Genomic DNA, 21,605 nt, shown 5'->3' with positions numbered 1-21,605 from the left:
TGTATGTTTGTTAGTTGTTTGGATACATTTTGCTGTTTTATGTATGTTTTCTGTCATTTTGTGTGTTTTTTGACTAATTTGTGTTGTTTTTAAAATATGTTTCAGTTATTTATATGTCCTTTTTATGATTTTCTCTGTAATTTTTGTAAGTTCTTGCGTCATTTTGTTGTTTTTTTCTTCAACATTTTGTTAGTTATTTTGTGTATTTCTGCTGTTTTATGAATATATTTCTGTCATTTTGTGTGTTTTTGGACACATTTTTGTTGTTTTTTTTAAAAATATGTTTTAGTTATTTATATGTAGTTCTTTTTTTCTGTAATTTTCTATGTTCTTGCATCATTTGGATGTATTTTTGTTGTTTTTTTTCTTCAATATTTTTCAGTTATTTATTTGTAGTCATTTTGTGTGTTTTTGAAGTCATTTTCTGTATATCTTCTCATTATGTATTTTTCTGTAATTTTGTATGTTCTCATGTCATTTTGGTGTATTTTTGTTGTTGTTTTCTTCTTAAATATTTTTCAATTATTAATTTGTTGTCATTTTGTGAATTTTTTTTTAGTAATTTCATATCTTTTCTGTTCTTTTTATGTATTTTTCTGTAATTTTGTATGTTCTACACAGTAATTTTGTGTATTTTTATACAGCAAAAAGTAGAGAGAAAAACATGCAATTTCATTTAACTAAAATACAATTTACATTAATTTATGTGTACAACACTTATGTAATATAATTTTAATAATAAACAGCCCATCTCTATGAATACATGCTTAAGCAACAAAGGAGAAGAATGACTTCCTTCTAACAGTAACAAACCTCCAACAAAGCCAGACATTGAAATGACTGTTTGCTCATAAACAGACATCTCAGTTTGCACCAAACCTCTAATTTACACGATTATTCACACAGGATTGTTACAAAATCCTGTGTGAAGTGCAGAGATTCACACGTGCCCACAGTAACTCAAACGTGCATGAACAGACGTGTGTCCTACCTTTGCTTTCCATAAATCAGGAACCACATTATTGAACAGGCTGCGAGCCATCAGCTCCAGATCAGAGGACATCACAACTAAACCCTTCAGCGCTTTCACAAGATCACTGAGACTCTCAGAGATGACCACCAGCAACTTACTGTACCTGAAAAATAAGAAAAGATATATTTCAGGTATTTCACCAACAATCGCTGTCAGACAAAAATTGTCTGTTTATGCATTGCACTGATAAATGCAGAAACCACAAATTAGTCAATTTAATTTGAAAATAAAATTAAATGCATGACAGAAGTTGATGGAAAGACAAACAAACATTGTTGTCCTAAGTTAGGGGTGTAAAACTAATTTTAGTTGAGGGGCCAAATACGAAGTAGTTTATGTGGACTGCAGATTTTAGGCGGGAAAACTAGCAATTTCAACATTAATGTCCCCAAGTTTGCACTTTACACGCTGTATAAATGATACATAAAGTATGTGGGGTGTATCCAGGCAATACGTGACAGATACCAGTGTCTGCAGGATTTTCTCTTTAACTATCAGTGATTTTGTGACCAAATTTTAACTTAATTTGGTAAAATTATGTGAAATAATTTCAGGAAAATTAAGTTCTTTGAACAATTTCAGATTTAAAATGACTGCAGTCATGCGATTAAAGCATGGGAAAATTGCAATCCTCCAAATATTGTGGATTTTCATTGAATTTGTGTATTTAGAAGGGCTGAGATATCCACACCTGAAATATTTGGTAATTTAGACAATAGTTTAAATTTTATTTGTCTTTTTATCTTTCTCTTGCAGGCCAGATTGGATGGTCTAAAGGGCCAGATTTTGTCCCCGGGCTTTGAGTTTGACACGTGTTCTAAGTACTTTCTCTGGACAGATTCAGCTGTTTATGTTTAATATCATTACTGTACTAGTTTTCAGTTGGATTGATACCTTTTAAAACAAAAGGTGAAGTCATTTTAGTCTTATTGGCAGAATCATGGATTCCTCGTGAATATCAGGGATGTTTAATAACACTGGATGACACAAAATATCGTAATTAAACTTAAATAATATCCAGACAACTGAATAACATTTCTTTTAGTAATTTTCCTTTATTCATTTGTGACTCAGACAGTTCAGAATACAGCATATTACTAACAATGAGGAGGCTTTAAAATAGATGGAAGACTGAAAACTGAATTAATTTTTCTAAAACCATCTCTTCCAATGTCTGTTATTGTAAACGCAACTGAACATCTCTTTCCTACGAATAGTTGTTGTGGTGTGTAAGCTGCTGCTGCGTGTTCTGGTCGTACCTGATCACCTCCTGGATGAGAACAGTGTTCATGGACTCCTCATAGAGCACAGGGTACTTTTCCAGCACCTCATCAACTCTGAAAGGCTTGGGAATCTTTTCGACAAGCCCGGCCACTATTTCCTCCACTATCTAAATACAAGCAGAGATGGAGGAAACTCTCAAAACAGTGAAAAATAATTCATGCACATTGTGTGTGTGTGTGTGTGTGTACCTCCTCTAGAGTTTTGCCCTCAGCAGATGTTGCGTGAGGCTGCAGACGATCTACAGCTCCCAGCAGGGCGATGCTCTCATTCTGGGCAAAGCTGATGTTGGCGTTGTCATGGAGACCAAAGATCTCAGGTGTGTCGTTAATGGGCAAACCACGAATGTAGGTGAGATAACCCTGGGGTTTGAAGTTATAGAAGAACAAGTCACTCAGAGGGGCAGAGCTCAAGCTTAGTTTAATTTTTTTATTCTTTTTAAATCACAATTTTTGGCGATAATTATTTCAACAGCTGTGAATCACAGATAAATATTTATCTGTATTTAGTAAAAAATCTAACCTAATCTCATCAATTTAAAAGGCCCATGTTACGCTAAATAGACTTTTCTGTGCTTTAAACATCATAAAGTTCTATTAGGGCTTCATACACATGCCCAAAGTGTTTTTTTCATTGATTCCATCAATCGTTAGTTAGAGGGTGATTGGTTCCTTTCTTACTGCAGGGTAAGCACAAACACCTCGCTCCACTTTGATGACGTGTTCCCACTTTGATGACAAATTTGACGCGCCACTGAGCTGGAGAAGCCACGCCTCCAGGAAGCTCTCTGCCATTATTGACATGTAAACAGACACGCCCACGAAGGTGAACACTTCAGAGTCCTTCATGCAGTGCTATGTATGTATTTTCTACAGTCTATGAATGTACAGGTGAACGCCCCGCCCCCACGCTCTGTCCCGTGTTTATAAAGCAGCATGAGCTCGGCTGCAGAGTGGGTGGGAGGAGGGCGGGCCGTCCTCTGGCCCTACGTCACCGTGCAGGGAGGAGAAAGTCATTGTCCCGTCTATAGACACGCCCACTCATGAATATACATAAGTAGGCCGCAAATCAGCCTGTTTGTGTAGCTTTGTTCAGAAATTGACCTTTCAGAGGCTGAAACTCTGGAAAACAGGCAAGTTTGGGAAAATAAACCAAAAATATTGTGTTTTTGGGGTTCTTAGAACAAATGAAGATGGATGAAAAATATCATGACATGACATAAAACCAGTGTTAACTCTCATTGGTATTTGCACATTGACAGGAATTTTTAAATAATAATAATTTTTGTTTCATCAAACACACACAGATAAAATTAGCTATAAGCACATTTGTTAAGCATATAGTCATATACAGTATGATCTTTCTAGGATTATATTAATAGACTTTAGGATTTACCAGTTTTAAGTGTCAGTCATTTAAATTGTGTTCATTCAAAATACAATGTGACATTTTTACATATTCTGAGTTTATAGCAGTAGCAACTTTTCAATTTCATGCCAATGCCTTTTGTCATTGACAAAAAAAAATAATTATAACACGAAACAAAACACCTACACAGAAAGAAAGTAATAATGAGAAGCCTAAAAGTGCAGCAGAAATTAGCATTAAATTATTAGACTGCATTAGACATGTGACCGGGATAAAAATGTAACGTGGAACTAAAGTGTAAAAATAATGATTAAGGTGGAGTGAAGTGTGAAGTGAAGTGGAACAATAAACACATTTTCTATAACTTTTAGCTTTTTGGCACAGATCACAAACAATGTTTCATTATTTACTGTAGTTTTTCAATTTAAATCATGCAGGTAATTAGTTTAATTTAGTTTTTGAGTTTTCATTTATTTATCAAATATATATTACTTGCATTATGAAACAGGATGTTACTTTTTCCCTGTTAGTTAATTTCATACGTGTACTGAATTTCCTTTTTTTTTTTTTTGGTTTTCTTAACTTTTTGGCACAAATGGCAAACAATGTTTCGTTATTACATGCATTTTTTAATTTGTTTTTTATGCAGGAAACATAATGTTACTTGTTCCCTGTTAGTTAAATTAATTTTAAAATGTGTTATTTAAAATGTGTTATTTGTTCAAAGTGGGAAATACCCAAAAAAAAGTTTGAGAACAACACGTTTACAGCAATATTTCACACTTGTTTGGACTTTTTTTCAGACTTCTTTTCTAAGCTGCTCTTTTTCTGAAAAAGTTCATGTGTGGGTGTTAGTAGGCCTTGTAATTCAACAAATTTACATCATTTATCCAGCAGTTCTAAAACTTATTTTGGCTCAATTCATCATCACATTATTGTTGACAACAGAAACTTCAAGATTCAGGATTGATTCTTGGATAAAAGGCTGAGTTTAACCTACCTTTACATTTGAGCTTGTGTCTATTTGATGATACACTCCAGAAGATGAGTACACGTGATCAGTGTTGAGAACAGCAGGACAATAGAAGTCCTCCAGGACACTGAGCAGACATCGTCTGTCCCAGTCATCTGTCACACGGCCACCGTAGTTAATCTCCCCAGCGGTGTATTTTAGAACCTGGACAAGTGAAGAGTGACATGATACACACACAGGCAGAGGTGTAAAGAGTACTGATATATTCTACTCAAGTAGAAGTACTGTCACATGATTAAAATTGTACACAAGTACAAGAAAGTCATACCTAAATTACTCTAGTACAAGTAAAATGTAGCTCAATTAAATGGTACTCAAAGAACAGGTCTACGGGTTTTCAATTTCAAATGCCTTCGTCGGCCATCTCGCCCCCCCTCCCATCCGTGTGACATGGAGGCGTGGTAGCAGCGCCCATCGGCAGCACGCCCATGTCCCCAAATGGCTGGAATCCTGTTCTTCTTCCCACCCGACCCACTCCCCCAGCCCACCTTCTACCCAACCCGACCCACGTGCCTTGTCTCGTGTTCTTTGACTGTGTCCTGCTTAGATTTATGTTTGCGGAGGCAGTTTGTTTTCCTGGTTTTACACTGCCTTCTCTGTTTAGGGAAAGCAGTCTCAAGCTGGATGTTTTTCTCCTCACCTCTCCTCCTGTTGTTCATCCCTTTTTAACCTAAATATGTGGGCGCCGCAAATGGCTGCTCCAGTGTGTTGATGCGTGTTCTTTCGCTGCAACTACCAAGTCAAATTCCTAGTATTGTTCTAAACTGTACCTGGCAACTAAAGCGTTCTGATTCTGAAGTAAACGTTACTAGTCACTTTCACACCCCTTTACTATGGTTCCCTTGCATACAGTAAACATCTCATGTATTAACTTACAAAGGAAAAAACAAAATCTTAACTTCATTTATTTTCCACAAAGGCATCTGTATAAAACAAAAGGTTTGTCAAAATGTACAATTCTTAAAAAAAAAAAACCCCAAAATTATTTAAATTCAAAATAAAACAATTCTCAGGCTCTAAGCTCTGAGTATAGCTACATTTATTAACTCTAAAACTGAGAAAATAACCAACATTCAATGCTGTTTTGATGTTGAGCATTACGTTTGGTCACTATGAAGTGATGCATTTGATTGTTGTCTGGTCATTCAATTTTTTGTAGTTTCACAATGTCTGTTGATCATTTCAAATAATAATAATAATAATAATTTACTCAGTAACAGTTGGGTGTAGAAATGTAACAAATGACTTTACTTCTTTTGAAATATACTTAAGTACAAATAAAATTACTGGTTTAGAAATATACTCCAAAAAGTACAAATACCCATAAAAACAACTTAATTAAAGTAATGTGAGCACTGTAATTGATTACTTTCACCTATGTTTATTTGTCATTGTAAAATGAATTGATTGAATCAGAAACACAAGTCAACCTGACATACTGGGAGCAAGATTTCCCAGCATGCTTGCTATTATAGTAGGTGAAACCCGCACAAGCACTGGTAGATAATGCTAATGCTAACCTCACATAGAAAGGTCGACCCTGAGAATCAAACCACTCACAGCCTTCTTGTTAATAGGCAACAGTGCAAACCAGTAGAACCAGTGTTTTCCTTTTTCCAGTGAAGAATTGTCTTGTTCCTATTGTTAATCTGGACAAACATTTCAATAAATCCTTCTCACAAGGCCTTTCACACACATGTATGTTATGTTATTTACACTATTTTTCCTCAAAGCTAAAACAAGCATTTTATCAACGGAAGGTGGACAACAGCATTATCTCACAGACATAAACTTTATTACACAACAAGGTGCTTTAAAGTAATAAAAAGAACACTTTATCTCATAAATGAGTAAATACTGCTTTGTTTAAAAGAAGGGAACCCCGGTCATGACTAGTAGCCATGAAAAATGTGAGTACTTGTAATCCGTTACTTTCACCTCTGCCCACACATTAATAAGAGACACATTGCACACACTAATACCACTTTGAATTTCCAAAAGTTTGAATTATAACACGAATCCTGTTCTGATCAAAAATGAGGAAACTACAGCTTCACCTTGTATGGAGTTTCCTGGTACTCTTCCAGGAACATTTTCAGTTGGCTGATGCAGATGTTTAAGTCGCCATCAGTGAACTCATAAGGAATGTTAAAACCCAACGGGCCAAACTTCCTCCTCTCCAGAGCAATGGCATGGAACAGGCAGAGAGACAGGAGCAACGACTTGAAGTGTGAAGCCTGGAGGACGGAAACGAGATGAGAGGGACTGAAAATCTTTCCAACACATTTTCTAATTCATAAACCTAAAATGAACACAGATGCGTAAGACCTTGGTTGAAGAGCAGAGAAAATCATTAGTAATCCTGACATAGGATTTCTGTAGGTTGGCCTTGATTCCCCTCGGAGGCTCAATGGTAATCTTGGAGCCATTTTGAAGAATGGAAACAGGGAATTTGTTGCTGGGGAGACTTGTGAGCCACAAACGGAAATCCCTGTGCACCTACCATACAAAACAGAGATAACTGCCTTTAACCCTCCTATTAACACATTTTACCCTTGGGGTCAATTTAACCCCAGGGATATTTGCCTCCAGAAAATAGTTTTCAAAAAATTGTTGACCAAAATTTGTGTGTCAGGCACTTTGTTTATTTGGTGAATACATAAATAACCCCTTGATAATGACACCTTGACCTGTTCTCTAGCGCTACCATCAGGCCAAACTTTTAAATTAGAATTAATTTATCTTGAATAGTTTTCATTCAAATCTTCTCAAATTTACTGACAACCTTAATGACCACAAGACTATGAACTCTATTGGTTGTGGTGATGATATGACCTTTCCTGCATAGAGTTATTGTATCCTGAAAATCTTTCATTCTTTTCTATTTTGGGGTGCACATTCATGACTCACAGAATGAACCATATTGATTGATGTTGATGACCCCCTTTCATCTCAAACATATTGTATCTCTTTTTTTTTGTAACATATGTGGGGTTATTCACTATAAAGTCGCAGACACATCCTCTTCTACGTCACTTTCACTGTGAAAGAGCTGTTCCAAAACCTCATTGACAGTAAACCTTTTCCAAGACGACACTGCAATACACACAGAGCACAATGAGGCACTATTTGGATAAAGGGCTGCCATGCTAGCTTTTATTTCAGCACATTGAAATATATCATCAAGATAATTTCATGCTTAATCAGTTGTACCCATCAAATCAGGAAAAGTCATGAAATAAGAAGCAAAAAAAAACGCTATTATTTTTTGAATGATAAACATTGAGTGGGGTCAAATTGACCCCAAGGATAACATGAGAGTTAAAAGAAGCCCTGCACACAGTGAAGGTGATTGTCCAACTCTGTGCTTTGAGTCCAAACCTTTGCTGGGTTAATGTTTTCAATGAGTCGCTCCAGACTAGGCATCCAGCTGGGAGCCAAGTGACAGTTCTGGAAAAACACCCAGTGACCTTTTTCCATGGCAGCATTCATCATGATTTCAGCAAAGGGACCCTGAACACCACACAATGAGCAGCAGAAGACACACATTAAGATGGAGCTTTTAATACCAGCTGTTTAATCCCCCTAATTCCCATTAAAGGTGAGGCCCACCGAGGCAGCATGTTGCCCATTAAACTACAGCTACAAGTTATCCTTTCTAAGTAAAAAGCTATGGGTAAACACTCTCACACTTTCATGATGGGATAATACAGCAGCCCAGCATCACTCTGGATTATAACTCACATACTGTATTTTGAGCACTTGGATTTCAAATAACTGTATAAAAAAAATTATAGGGTACATCTCAGATTTGTGTCAGACAGAACCAATAACAAAGGTGGCAATCCCATCTTGACACAATTAAGGTAGGATCATTTCATGTCATTTCAAAAAATGTTCAGGACATCCCACATACTTCGGTCTAAAAAAAAATCTGACATTTTTACAAATTGTTCCTTAATAATTCAAAAGGCACGCTCAAAATTCTGAGTTTGATTGGATTAATACTTTTTGAGATATGGACAATTTAGTGAGGGGGGTATGTGTCAATTTTCATACAACCTTATTTTTCTTCCATTTTCAGCTTCTCAGGAACTACATGACAGAAAACTCAGTAAACCACTTTGCATATGCCTCCTTTTGTTACGAGTGAAAAACTAATAAACCATAAATGATAATCAGACACAGAGCCAAGCTACAATGTCCTCATGTAAAGGATTTTCTACATTCGCGAGTAGTGAAATAACGCAAAATTGGAATCCAAAAAAAAAATTAAAAAGTCCCATGAAGAAAAATTGTTTTAAATCCCATAAATGAGTAACCTTTGTAGTATAAATTTAATCAGAGAACAGATTGATAATTATAAAGAAATCTGCAAAGGCTTTTCACTTGTTCTAAAAAGAAGGGAAGCTTTCCTGGGATCCCTGCATCACTGACCTGTCCTTGGCCCAGAGAGATGGCACTCATCTTTTTAGAAAACTGCATTTCATCTGCAAATTTGTAAAGGTCAGCGGCAGGGTCAGTGCCAGGGGAAAGCACAAAGATCAGGGGAGTGGTTGATGAAGACTCCCTGAAGACGGCAGACAGATCTGATGTCTGTGGAAAACGCACAGGGAGACAAACAATAAACACTTGTGTCCAGAACTATGAGTTTTGACTCTCTGGGTTGCCAGTGTAAAGGAACCTCTAACTATTAATGACATTTTTTTACACATTAAAATAAATTTTTTTGTTTATTACATATTGTGAACGATTAATTAAATATTTTGTTGATATAAATGCAGGGGTTTTCAAACTTTTTGGATCCAAGGACCTCTTATAAGGGAGAAAAAATTTTAAGGACCCCCTCATAATCCTCACATCAATTAAAACAATTTACTGATATTTGCAGCTCTAAATGCGATTGGAATGATCTATTCTTTGAATGATTTACCTGAAATATTTAGGATCTTTGTCGTAAAAACTAACTTAAAGAGTACATGTTATCATCCTGTGTATAACATAAAATGTGTTCAATGTCTTACTAATAAACAAAAAATGTGTATATTAATTTAAAGGTATTTCTTGCAGAATTCTATATCCATTGACACATCCATCGCACTTCACAGTGATAGAGCAGTGCATCACTGACCCCGTACAGGGGAGAAACATTTTCAAAGACCCCCTCATAATTCTCATATCAATTAAAAACAATCAATACCTTAAATATTTAGGATCTTTGTAGTAAAAAATAACTTAAAAAGTGCCTGTACTAGTCTTGTACATAACATAAAATGTGTTCAATGTATTACTAATAAGCAAAATTGTGCAAAATTAATTTACATTCTCATATGTATTTATATAATTTTGTAAAGATACAAAATGTTTTTTTTATTATCATTATTTCACGGACCTCCAAGCTATGGGTCCAGGACCCTAGTTTGAGGACCACTTCAATAACAGACAATTTTAGAACTATTAGCAAATCTTTGTAAATCTCTCTTCTACTGATTGAACTTGAAGAAAACATTACATAAAGAACTCACTTTCTGTTGCTGCAGATTTTCAACAGAACATTGATGCTACAATAAAGTACTGACTCCACCTGAGGCTCAATGAAATGTTGTCCGAGCTGTGCTGAGACAAAGTCCTGCAGACCCTGAATGAAGCAGTCGGTCCTCAGACAGCGCAGCACCAGCAGCTTCTGAAATGAGTCCAGCTTTGTGTCCCACTCCCCTGGTAGAGGCTCCCTGGAGACAAACACAGAACAATGATAACAATAATAAGGTCCAAATGAATTAAAGTCTCGCTTTAAATATTAAGCGCCGTTCTTTGCTTGCCTGTGAGGCTGATTGCTGTCAAAAACTCTTTGGAAACCCTTCAGATGTTTGCTGAAGCTCTCTGCGAGGGAGCAGAAGTTCTCCAGATTACTGAGGCCTAGAATGTCCTGCCAGGCCCGTTCTGACAGCCAGCTCACTGCAGGGTTGGGTCGGTCCTGGACGGGTATTCCTCCTGATAGCAGGTAACGCCACTCCACCTGTCACACACAGACAATATATACAGACCTGCACTGATTGCAGGATGAGAAAAAAACTATCCTTCGGCTCACCATGTTAATTTTGTTGTCATTCATCATGATGCGAGCACACAGAAGGAAGGCAAACATGAGTTTGTGTTTCTCAAACAAGCTGCGGCATACGTTGCGATACAAGCTGAAGGTAAAAAAATCATTGATGTTGCTGATTCTCTTTTCCACTGTGTCTGTATGAAGCGAAGGAAAGAACAAGTTAACAAGGTTTTCATAGATTTGTCATTCACATTTTACAGCAAGCTGTTGTATGGGTCCCTTAATTACATTAGTTAATGCATTGTTAAGTATTCATTAACAGTTTATCCATCCATCCATTTTCAGACCCACTTGTTCCTGTTTATAAGGGTCGTGGGGGTCTGCTGATGCCTATCTCCAGCTCACACTGGGCGCTAGGCGGGGTAACACACTGGACAGGGCACCAGTCCATCGTAGGGCAACACACAAACAGACAACCACTCACATTCACTCTTACGGGCAATTTAGAGACTCTAATCAACCTAACAGTCATGTTTTTGGATTGTGGGAGGAAGCCGGGGTACCCAGAGGAAACCCACGTAGTACGGGAAAGGATCCAAGTATCCACCCCAGGGCTCAAACCCAGGACCTTCTTGCTGTGAGGCGGACGTGCTAACCACTAACCACCGTGCGCCCTCAGTTTAATAATAATAACAGTTTAAAGCACTAAAAATCAGTTATTTGATGTGTTACCTAACTGATTACACCCCACAGCACAATATGCACAACTGTAAAAAGGGGGGAATAATAAATTTAAAAAAAAACTTTAAAAAGAAGAAAAAAATGGGGGAAAAAAATAGAAAGAAAAGAAAGAAAAATGAAAAGGAAAAATTTCAAGCCCAATACCTGTGTGTGTTTTACCTGCTGTTTCGGCGTGGGCGATGCCTGACAGGAAGATGCTAAGAAACCACTCAAGAGAGTACTGATACATCGGGTCAACATTGGACAGATCTGACACACAGAAGAATAGAATCTGTGTGCGCACGGCTACGGGCACGTACTGCAGTCGGGCCTTATCAATGTCCTTTTCTGTTTGCTCTGCTGCCACCACTTTAGCCTGAAAACCAGACGCCACCGCATTACAAAGTCATTCCAATAACACATTACTGTATTAAATTAGAGACAAATCCTCCAACTTGTATCTCTGCAGCTTTGCTCTTAGAGGCCTGCAACACTTGAATGAGCTCCTCGTTGTCCACTGGGTTTCCCTCTGCGGAGCTCAGAAGGTGCAAGATGTTATCCTCAATTTCTTTCAGCTCTCGTTTCATTTTAGCGTTGCTGACGATGAGCTGGTTCTTTGCCTCTTCCAAATCCAAACGCTCCTCAGCCACCACTCGGCCCAATAACTGGTCTTCAAGACCACTGAAGAAAACGTAACAAAAGTTTCTTTTTCCCTGGCTTTTTGTTCCAAATTGGCACAATCACTTAGCAAAAAGCAGGGATGAACGTTACCTGGGCGACAGAGTGAAATTAATAAGAGTGACTTTGGTCGCAACCTCTGGAGAATAATGTGGGTTCGGCAGCTTGGTGGTGATGTAGATCTTGAAGTTTTTATGGTAAGGAATCACTGTATCCCCCAACTTCAAGTTTGTGGTGCCTTGGTGTGTAAATGTCTGAGAGGCACAGATGTGTGTTAGGTATGGAAGAGGACTAGGGCCAATTTTGATGGAGAAAATCATTTTGGGCAAATCAAGAATAAAGCCGAAATGTCGAGAATAAAGTTAATTTTTAATTATAATTATAAATGCAAATTTCGAGAATAAAGTTGTAATATGATGTCTAGATTAAAGTTGAAAAGACAAGATAAAAGTTGAAGGTTTGCAAATAAATCTATGAAAGTGGACTAGGGCCAAAAAAACATATACTGTACGACAACAGTCTCCATCCAAACTGACCCTAATCTGTTTCCGTAGCTCCTCAATAGCCACAGATGGACTGAATGCTCCACCTCTTCCAACCGTGACTGGTTTTTCCTCCAGATTAAGTTTTTGGCAATATCTCTTCAAAGAGATTACAATGCCGTGTTTATGAGCTACAAGAGAAATAATCTATTTGCAATTAAACCCAACTTCGAAATATAGTTTAACGCATTCATCGATACACAGCATTTTGTAGACGGCCACAATCAAACCTTCGACGATAATGATATCACAATATTGCCATTTTCAAAATTTCAACTTTAATGTTGCTTTTTGACTTTAATCTCGACATCAGATTTCAACTTTATTCTAGAAATTTCAAGATTTCAAATGTATTCTTGATTTGACCAAAATTGTTTTCTCCATCAAAATTGGCCCTGATCTACTTCCGTAGTTAGGGAAACTGGTACAGAATGGATTTAAGAGATGCAGACACGTACAGGGTTTGCTTATGTATCATGACTTACCTGTTGTAATAGGACAGGTTCTAGAGCAGGATCTAGTTCCTCTCCCACATTCTCCAAGAGGCTGGGTTTACCAAAACGAATCGCATTCTCAAGAGTGCGGAGAAAGTCCCCGTCACTGAGCTTAATAACCTCTAAGCCATTGTCTCGCTCCTAGATGATAACAGAAGGAAAGCATTGATTAAAACATACAGACAGCACCAGGTATGAATAAAGTCATTTATAATCTTAGTACACTAGTCTCACCATGGTTTTAATCCAGTTATTGGCTTGTCCCTGAGGATCTATGAAGAGTGGCCAGCGCAGAGAGAACTGAGCAATCACACCATTCTCCACTGACAGGTTATCGTTTGGCAAACCTGCAATCTTCACACATCGAAAGACATGAAGAGTGCTGTTAATTTTATGTTAAAAAGCCCAGAGAGCATGTTTGATGCTAACAAATGATGTGCTAATTTATTGTTGTCCAGTTTCAGATGAAACTAAAACCTCCTCTAACCTGCCAGGAGCGGATCTTTAGAGGGTCTCCAAGGGTTCCGATCAGGTTGGGATTTTCAGTGTGTGGAACACCGAGTTCTTTGAAGCAGTGCAGCCACTCCTCTGTCATGGCGATGCGATACTCACCCTAAACAATGTGGCCCAGACAATGTAAAACTAAAAAACAAATTTCAAATTCCCCGGTATGTGGCATATATTGATCCATTATTGTCATTATTGTTTAACCTCTTTTCACCATATGTCATGCTTATTTATGCCAATTTAACCACATTCACGATTTGTCATGCCCATTATTTGCCAATTTAAACAAATTGTTTCTACTAATTATTGCAATATTCACACTTTGAATCCTTTTTACCTCTTTTTCAGTCTGTTTTAGCCACTCTAATTTACAACTTTTAACCAATTCCTGTGGTTTTCAAAATCCTATTCCACCACCTTTTCCACCATTTTTGTCACTTTTAACCCATTTTATTTTTGATTAAAACAAGGATTTACATCTTTAAGATAACTATATACTCGGATGCAAATGATAATAAACTTTCTGGATAACAGTGGATATTATTCAGATAAATAAATATGGTTTTCATAGATTCATGTAACAATGGATCATAGTTTTGCTGACTTTGTGAATTATTGCTTCTTATAGATGGCCCTGTCTCCACATGACTGTTCTTCAATGTTCATGTCTGGGTTCAACCACTTTCAGGTACAGTGTGGGTCCATAGTCTCTGGCCCTTTTATTTTGGGGGTTGTGGGCTGAAAAAGTTGAGAACCACTGCTATAAATGATAGTAACGCCACAAAACAGCTCATGGAGCACTCTGTTTATAGATCTCTGATTGGCTGAAAAGTCGCATCACGTTCCTGAAATTGTAAAGCTCAAATACAGGACCAAGAGAAGGAGCAGAGGTCCATAGTCCTCTCAGAACATTTTGAATTACAATATGTTCAAAGGTCAGTGTGGATTTTAGACCAAATGAAGCCAAAAAAAAAAAAACTTACATACTGCAGCTTTAAGACACACTTACAGTGAAGGGGCCGAGGTATGCTACATACGCTGCAGACAGAAGCACATCCCCTGCTATGTTATTGACCATATAATCCAGATGTTGCACTGTTTCTTTCCAACGAACTTTCTCATCTGCCAGACCTCCAATGAGCTGCAGAAGAACAATGCATAAAATGACAGTTCCCATCATAATTAACAGTTCTCTCCTTTTTTATATTGCTTGAAAGATGATGCATTATTTGATGTGAATTGCTAAGGCCACATATTGAGTAATGTTTAAATGCAGTCAAATTTTCTGTGCTACCACATAATAGTCAATGTTCAGACAATTGTCTCACAATCTGCCAATCTCTCTATCCATTATTGCATTTATATTATTAATCTGTTATGAATTGTAACCCATGTTTGGTGTGTTTCTTGTACTGTCTGACCTTATCTGCACGGACAAGGCGGGCCTCACATAGCTGAAATTTATCGTCCAGCTCCTCTTTTTTAGCCAGACTGTCCTGGTACTGGCTCTGTAGAGCAGCAAGGCCCCCCTCCACTGTTGTTAGCTTTTCTTTGGCCTCGTCCAAAATGCGCTGGGTCACTTCTAAGTCTTCCTGGGCTGCTTGGAGAGCTCTCTGCACAAATATTTACAGCATCAAGAGAAGATATTTACGGTAGAAAAATTTGCAATTCCAGCTGTTCCCTACATTCATGATGAGAGTAAAGAGTGAGGATTTACCCGTTTAGGTTCCACAGCCTTGGCCACAAAGTGATATGAATGCATGGCTTGCACCCACTGGCAAATGGAGGTACAGGCTTTGGAAACTTTTTCTATGGCATCAGGGTCAAAATTCTTATCATCTATGTAGGGCTGGACTGAGGTGATCACATCATCAGGAATGTTGTCCTGCAAAAGTTACAAGAAGCTGCTTTCACTATGGTGAACATAGACAATGTGTCAAACTCAAGGCCCGGGGGCCAAATCCGGCCCTTTAGACTGAGAGCATAAAATTTGGCCCGCACGAGAAAGTAAAAATGTTAGAAAAAACATGAAACATTTTGTAAATGACCGACTAAGTTAGTTGTAGATATCTCAGTCACTCCAAATACAAAAATTCTATTAAAATCCACAATATTTGCAAAGCTTAATTTTCCAGTTCTTGTATCAGATGACAGCAGTCATTTTTAATCTCCAATTGTTGAAATAACTCTAAATTTTTCCAAAATCTGAAATATTTTCTTCAAATTATTTCACAAAATGTTCCAAAATCAGGGAAACGTAAGTGAAGATCCTGCAGGGACTGATATACTACATACTTTATCATTTATATGTAGATAAGTGCAAACCAGGGCACATTAATGTTGAATTTGCTCTTTTTCCCACTGAAAATGTGTGGCCCACTTAAGGTTTGACACCCCTGACAGACGCTTTAGGTCTAGACGAGAAATGATGCAATCATTGGTAAACAGCCAAACTTAGAAGAGATGCATGAAAGGTATTAATGAACATCATTGAAAACAATGGTTTACCAAATATAATGAATAAAGATGTATTTTCTAAACCTTATCATATTCAAACAGGCTCTCCAGGAACTTGGCGGGATCCTTGAGCAGAGCCTTCCCTGGCTCCCAATAGTCATCAATTTTGGTGCCAGGCTTTTCTCCTGGTATCTTTTTGGGCTTGATCCCCTTCATTATGCACACAGCCTCAATAACTAGCTTCACCCCTGGTGGAGGTCGCTGCATGGCTCGGACCTAATGGGACAAAACCACATGACAATGAAGATGCCATCATAACGCCAAGTAAAAAATGTATTGTGCTCCATCACCTCAGTGACATGATTCTTATTGAGTGACTTGAGGCTGGCAAGGGCTTTATCCAGGGCTGGAAGGGCCTCGTCCAGATCTCTCTGAGCATCTGCTGCAATGCCTTCTGCAAAACGAGCTTTCTCTGAAGCTTTGGCTTCCTCTGCTTGCACTGAAGTGCGAGTTTCTTCAGCAACTAAGGTTTCTTTCTGATAATGATAACAGGTTGCAAACAATAAATCACAATTTCTCCAAAGTCTGCTAACAAAAAGATAACACCACACACAAAGAACTTTGGTGTTTAATTTAAAATCGCAGTAACTTCTTAAATAGGTTTAAGCATTAAGTATTCTGTAGGATGTAGTTATATAGATCAGGGGTTCTCAACCTTGGGGTCGTGAGTCACTGGGAGGGGGTCGTCAGAATAATATTTTCTGAACCATTTGAGCCCATTTATGCTTAAGTTTTACCATTTTTCTGCAACTACAACTTGTCATATTTGAACCTAATTTCATCACTTTTTCTTGCCATATTTTGCTCCTTTTAATGCATTTCTGCTACATTACTCCTATTTCTTCTCAAATTTGTTCCACTTTTGGCACTTACAGTATAAAACCGTTCCACAACTTTTCCAACCAAATGTTGCATATGTTGACCCATTATTGTCACTTTTAACTTGATTTCATCCGTGCATATTTGCCAGTTTAAACTAATTGTTCCTACTTTTTTCTACCACTTTTAAGCCAATATTGGCACTTTGAACCCTTTTTCAAACCACTTTTTAAGTCCATTTTTGGTCACTCTAATTTGAAACTTTTAACCAGTTTCTGTGGTTTTAAAAATCCCATTTCACCTCATTTTCCACCATTTTTGGTCACTTTTAACCCATTTTATTTCTGATGATTATATACTATGGTGAAAATAACTATAACCTTCCTGAATAACAGTGGATATTATTGTCTCCGCATGACTGTTCTTCAATGTTCTTTGTTCATCCACCTTCAGGTACTGTAGGGGTCCTTTATTTTTGGGTTGCAGATTGTAAAGGTTGAGAAGTCCTGATATAGACGAGGATTGAAAAAGTCTTACTTTAATGTGTTCCATGGTGTCTTTGGTCTCTTTAGCGGCCTTCTCTAACTGAGGTCTCATTGTTTCCTGCTCCTCCTGCATCTTACTCACATCCTCAGATGTTTTCAAAAGCTACAGGACCATCATAGAGCACAAGCTCAGCAATCACATTAAGCTAGAAAAATCCAACTCAATTTTGCATTGGTTTGATAATCAAATCACTTGCCTTATGAAGACCGGTCTTCATGCGCTGGCGAGCACCGCACAGCTCTTGTTTCTTACGTTTCGTGAGATCTGAGAAGGTTTTCAGCAGCTCCAAGTAGCTTTTTGGTGTGACATAGTTGTGTCGACCTAATTCAGCCAAATACTGCTCACACTTTTTAGCTACCACCTGGTGTATCTTCACACACATTGATGACTTGGGGAAAAAAAAAAGAACATGTATGTTTTACTTTTGAGGAAGTGCATGGAGCTAGAATATCACCAATATTATAACGGTCATTCCATGTCATTTCAGTACATGGCCCACGCACGTCGGTCTCAAAAAATCTTCACATTTTCACCAATTGTTTGGTAATTATTCAATAGGCACACTGCAAATTTTTAGTTTGATCGGATGAATACTTTGGCCAATTTAGTAAGGGGGGGTTTTCGAAGGTCCTTATTTTTCTTCCATTTTCAGATTCTAATATCTCAGGAACTACATCACATAGGAAACTGAAATTTGGTAAAGTAATACAGCTCCACCTACTCTCTCAGAATATTCAAAAATATCTGCTATACATACTGTATCTCACAGATATGCCAGCTCCTCAAAATTGAAAAAAATGTGTGTTGGCGTTTCAGGCTTAAAAATGTTTGGGCCTTCATCATAACAGCATGTGGGAACGTAAAAAAAATCTGATCTCTGTTTTAATTTATTTTGGACCCCAACATTGGGTTATTTCACCACTCGCAAATATTAAAAATCATTTACATGAGGCCGTTGCAGCTTGCCTCTGTGTCTTATAATCATTTATTATTTAATAGTTTTTTACTAGTAACATAAAAAAAAGTAATAACCATTGCATCAGAAAAACATTAATTTTGAAAACAATATTTATAATGATCAAATTTCTCATGTTCTACATTTACTCTTTTTTGGGGTGTCTTTCCTTAAAAATACATCAATATACATCCAAGAAAAATAAGGACGCGCCCCCTCACTGAATTGGCCATATCTCAAAAAGAAAAAATGCACCGTCTGCCAATAATGAAGGAACAATTGGTAAACATTGCCAAATGTTCTTAGGCCAAAGTGCGTGGGATGTCCTGAAAATTTGTTGAAATGACATAGAATGACTCATAATATATTGCCAAAAATATCTGAAATGAAAACGATGACTTGCTGTTTCTCGACATGCAGAAATAAACTCAATCCTTACCAATCCATGAAAGACAGTTGGGCTGACATCAAGCTCAGGCATCTCGCTCACAAAAGATGTTGCCACAGTCTGCAGGGCCTCCTCTGGCCAAGCACTAAACCAGTCTATGGTACAGCACGTCACAAGTGAAGGAAACTGCCTCAAACGTGCACGAAACACCTCACCAATGGGACTGCATGAGAAAAATAATGAGGAGAATTCAGGAATAAAGGAGGAAACACACAAGGAGGGAAGAAAAAGAAAACAGAGGGTTGACCTCATGCAGAGTACTGCGTGAATGTTGCTTCGGACTCTCCTGATGTAGGCAGACATCAGGTTGCTTTTAGTCGGCTGCAGCCCCAGCTCTTGCACCACTGGCTCCATTGCAGCGAAAATTCGGTCCTGCTCATCTGCTGCATACAGGTTGGGGACGTCCCCACTGTTCAAAATGTTGTTGATATCTTCAAGGAATGACTCACTTTTAATCTAGAGATTGAGTAAGAAATAATGGGTAAAAAAAAAAAAAAGTCAAACAAACCAATACAGTTTGCTTGTGTTTCAAAATTAAGTGTGATAACTGTTGAATACAACAGTCTACTGCAGGGATGGGCAACTCTATCACAGCAGGGGCCACAAAAATGTGATTATATCTGATCTGAGGGCCATATTATCAACATTCATGTCAACATTTAGAATAATGACCGATCTGAGCATTAATACGGGGAAAACAAAGGGGTTTGTCTTTGCGGTGTTGTTTTGTCAGTTTTTAGCCATTTTGTGTGATTTTGGAGTCATGTGTGTTTTTGTTATTTTTTGTGTTCTTGTTGTAATTGTGTAATTATGTGAATTTTCTGTCATTTTCTGCATTTTTGTTGTCGATTTGTGCATTTTTGAGGTCTCTTTCTGCATTTTTCTGTTGTTTTCTGTGTTTTCTTGTCATTTTGTGCAATTTTCTTGACAGTTTGGGTCTTTGGAGCTATTCTGTACTGTGTTTTTTTGTGTTTTTGTAGTCATTTTGTTTAAGTGGTTGTTTTGTCTGTCTTTGTTGTCATTTTGTGTTTTATGTCATTCTGTGTATTTATGGAACTTTTTGCGCATTTTGCTGTTGATTTTTGCATTATTATTTTGTGTATTATGACGGGCTTTATAGTCATTCAATTTCTTGAAAAACTATTTTTGGGGATTTATTTTGGGGGTTGCACAAAATTAGACCGAGGGCCACATGTGGCCCCCTGGCCGCCAGTTTCCCATGTCTGGTCTACTGTATACCTGTGTGTCCACAAACAGGAAGGTGATCTGCTGGTTCTCGAGGCCTGCCTTAAACATGATGCTTTTGATATCTTCCCTCCACTCTCTGTGACCATAGTTTTTAGACAGCTCAATCTGGAAACACTCGTATTCTGACCTGAATGTAAAACAATGTATCACAAGAATAATCGCATTAATAAAATTATGTTTTGCACATCTTAGCATTGGGGTAATGAACAGGTGTGTTTTAATTAACTATAAAAAACTTTACTTCAACAATAAACAACCTGCACTGTGGTAAAACATTAAAAATACACATATTTTACACATTTCTTTACATAACAGCAAATATATGAAGGTAGATTTGTGTTTTTATTATCTAATAATAATAAAAAAAAATAAAAAAGCTTGACATTATCCTTTAAGTATTTGGGCACTATTGTGGGTAGGACAATTGTGTCTTCATTATTCAATCCAAAAAATATTGCTTCAATCAATGAGGTTTTTTTTTTTAAACAAAGATTAAAAAGTGTTTAGGGGTGTCAAATATTTTGTTTGCATTCACACGTTTTTCTTTGATTGAAAAGGTTTTTTAATTGACGTGAAGTTTTTATTGAAAACAAAATATCTTTTGATTGAAGTAACCTTTTATAAAATGATAACGATACCAATCTACCTTCATACAATCGTATCTTGTGTGTAAATCTACAGAAATGATCGAATCGGTAGTTCTTTGGTCTTACATGTGTGAAGCCAGCTTGGTGAGTGACTGACGCCCGCTGCCCCCCACCCCGAGCAGGAGAGCGTTGCCCAGGGGTTGACGTAAAATACGACTGATTCTGCACACGTGTTCAATAGCATTCATGAAGAGCACAAGCTTCATCTTGGTCATGCTGGTCTGATTGTAGTTTATCATATACTCTTCCATCACTTGTAGCAACTTGTAAAAGGTTATAAAAGGACACAAAACACACATAAAAAAACAGCAGAATTATCCTGACAATCAGTTCAGTTTATAATATATTAAAAAATGCGGCTTGGGAAAGGTAAAAAAAAATGTTTTTAATGCACAAAAAGACAAAAGTAGAAACTTTTCTATGACATCCATTTACAACACATTTAACCCGACTTACCCTTTCCTTGTCCTGTATTAGTGTGTATGCTTTGTGGTCTGCTCCAGGATTCATAAAATCTCCATACAAAACAGGATGGGAGGGTACCACCTCCTCAAAGCAGCAGTCAAAGTTCTGAATGCAGTTCTTCATAAGATCATTGAACCAGTCTCTATCCTCTGCACACACCAGACGGTCCTGGAAAACTCTGCAGCTCTCGTGGTACCACAGCTGCAGCAGCTGGGATTTATCCTTTAAAAAGGAAAAACTTTTATAAACCCAAACATC

At 37.5% G+C, this 21,605-nt stretch overlaps 1 protein-coding gene across 1 annotated transcript in view; it reads right to left on the bottom strand.

Moving 5' to 3' along the window:
• The window catches only part of dnah1 (dynein, axonemal, heavy chain 1), a 56,131-nt gene that overhangs the window by 3,868 nt on the left and 30,658 nt on the right, over window positions 1-21,605 (bottom strand). Inside the window, exons 44-72 of the mRNA XM_028446976.1 lie at window positions 21,339-21,569; window positions 20,949-21,145; window positions 20,227-20,362; window positions 19,235-19,443; window positions 18,979-19,150; window positions 17,781-17,972; window positions 17,576-17,686; window positions 16,510-16,695; window positions 16,244-16,435; window positions 15,420-15,587; window positions 15,124-15,315; window positions 14,712-14,843; window positions 13,683-13,808; window positions 13,430-13,549; window positions 13,187-13,336; window positions 12,253-12,413; window positions 11,937-12,162; window positions 11,662-11,857; window positions 10,804-10,955; window positions 10,535-10,731; window positions 10,300-10,444; window positions 9,153-9,311; window positions 8,097-8,228; window positions 7,044-7,214; window positions 6,773-6,952; window positions 4,683-4,859; window positions 2,506-2,676; window positions 2,293-2,423; window positions 992-1,136 (exon numbers count right to left, since the gene is read on the bottom strand). Coding sequence (XP_028302777.1) covers window positions 992-1,136; window positions 2,293-2,423; window positions 2,506-2,676; window positions 4,683-4,859; window positions 6,773-6,952; window positions 7,044-7,214; window positions 8,097-8,228; window positions 9,153-9,311; window positions 10,300-10,444; window positions 10,535-10,731; window positions 10,804-10,955; window positions 11,662-11,857; window positions 11,937-12,162; window positions 12,253-12,413; window positions 13,187-13,336; window positions 13,430-13,549; window positions 13,683-13,808; window positions 14,712-14,843; window positions 15,124-15,315; window positions 15,420-15,587; window positions 16,244-16,435; window positions 16,510-16,695; window positions 17,576-17,686; window positions 17,781-17,972; window positions 18,979-19,150; window positions 19,235-19,443; window positions 20,227-20,362; window positions 20,949-21,145; window positions 21,339-21,569 — 4,857 coding nt within the window. The remainder of the gene's footprint in view (window positions 1-991; window positions 1,137-2,292; window positions 2,424-2,505; window positions 2,677-4,682; window positions 4,860-6,772; window positions 6,953-7,043; window positions 7,215-8,096; window positions 8,229-9,152; window positions 9,312-10,299; window positions 10,445-10,534; window positions 10,732-10,803; window positions 10,956-11,661; window positions 11,858-11,936; window positions 12,163-12,252; window positions 12,414-13,186; window positions 13,337-13,429; window positions 13,550-13,682; window positions 13,809-14,711; window positions 14,844-15,123; window positions 15,316-15,419; window positions 15,588-16,243; window positions 16,436-16,509; window positions 16,696-17,575; window positions 17,687-17,780; window positions 17,973-18,978; window positions 19,151-19,234; window positions 19,444-20,226; window positions 20,363-20,948; window positions 21,146-21,338; window positions 21,570-21,605) is intronic.

Source organism: Gouania willdenowi, chromosome 5, assembly GCF_900634775.1.
Source record: "Gouania willdenowi chromosome 5, fGouWil2.1, whole genome shotgun sequence".
Classification (NCBI taxonomy): Eukaryota; Metazoa; Chordata; class Actinopteri; order Blenniiformes; family Gobiesocidae; genus Gouania; species Gouania willdenowi.
The sequence above is the reverse complement of the archived record's forward strand: the minus strand, read 5'-3'. Positions and strand labels throughout refer to the sequence as shown.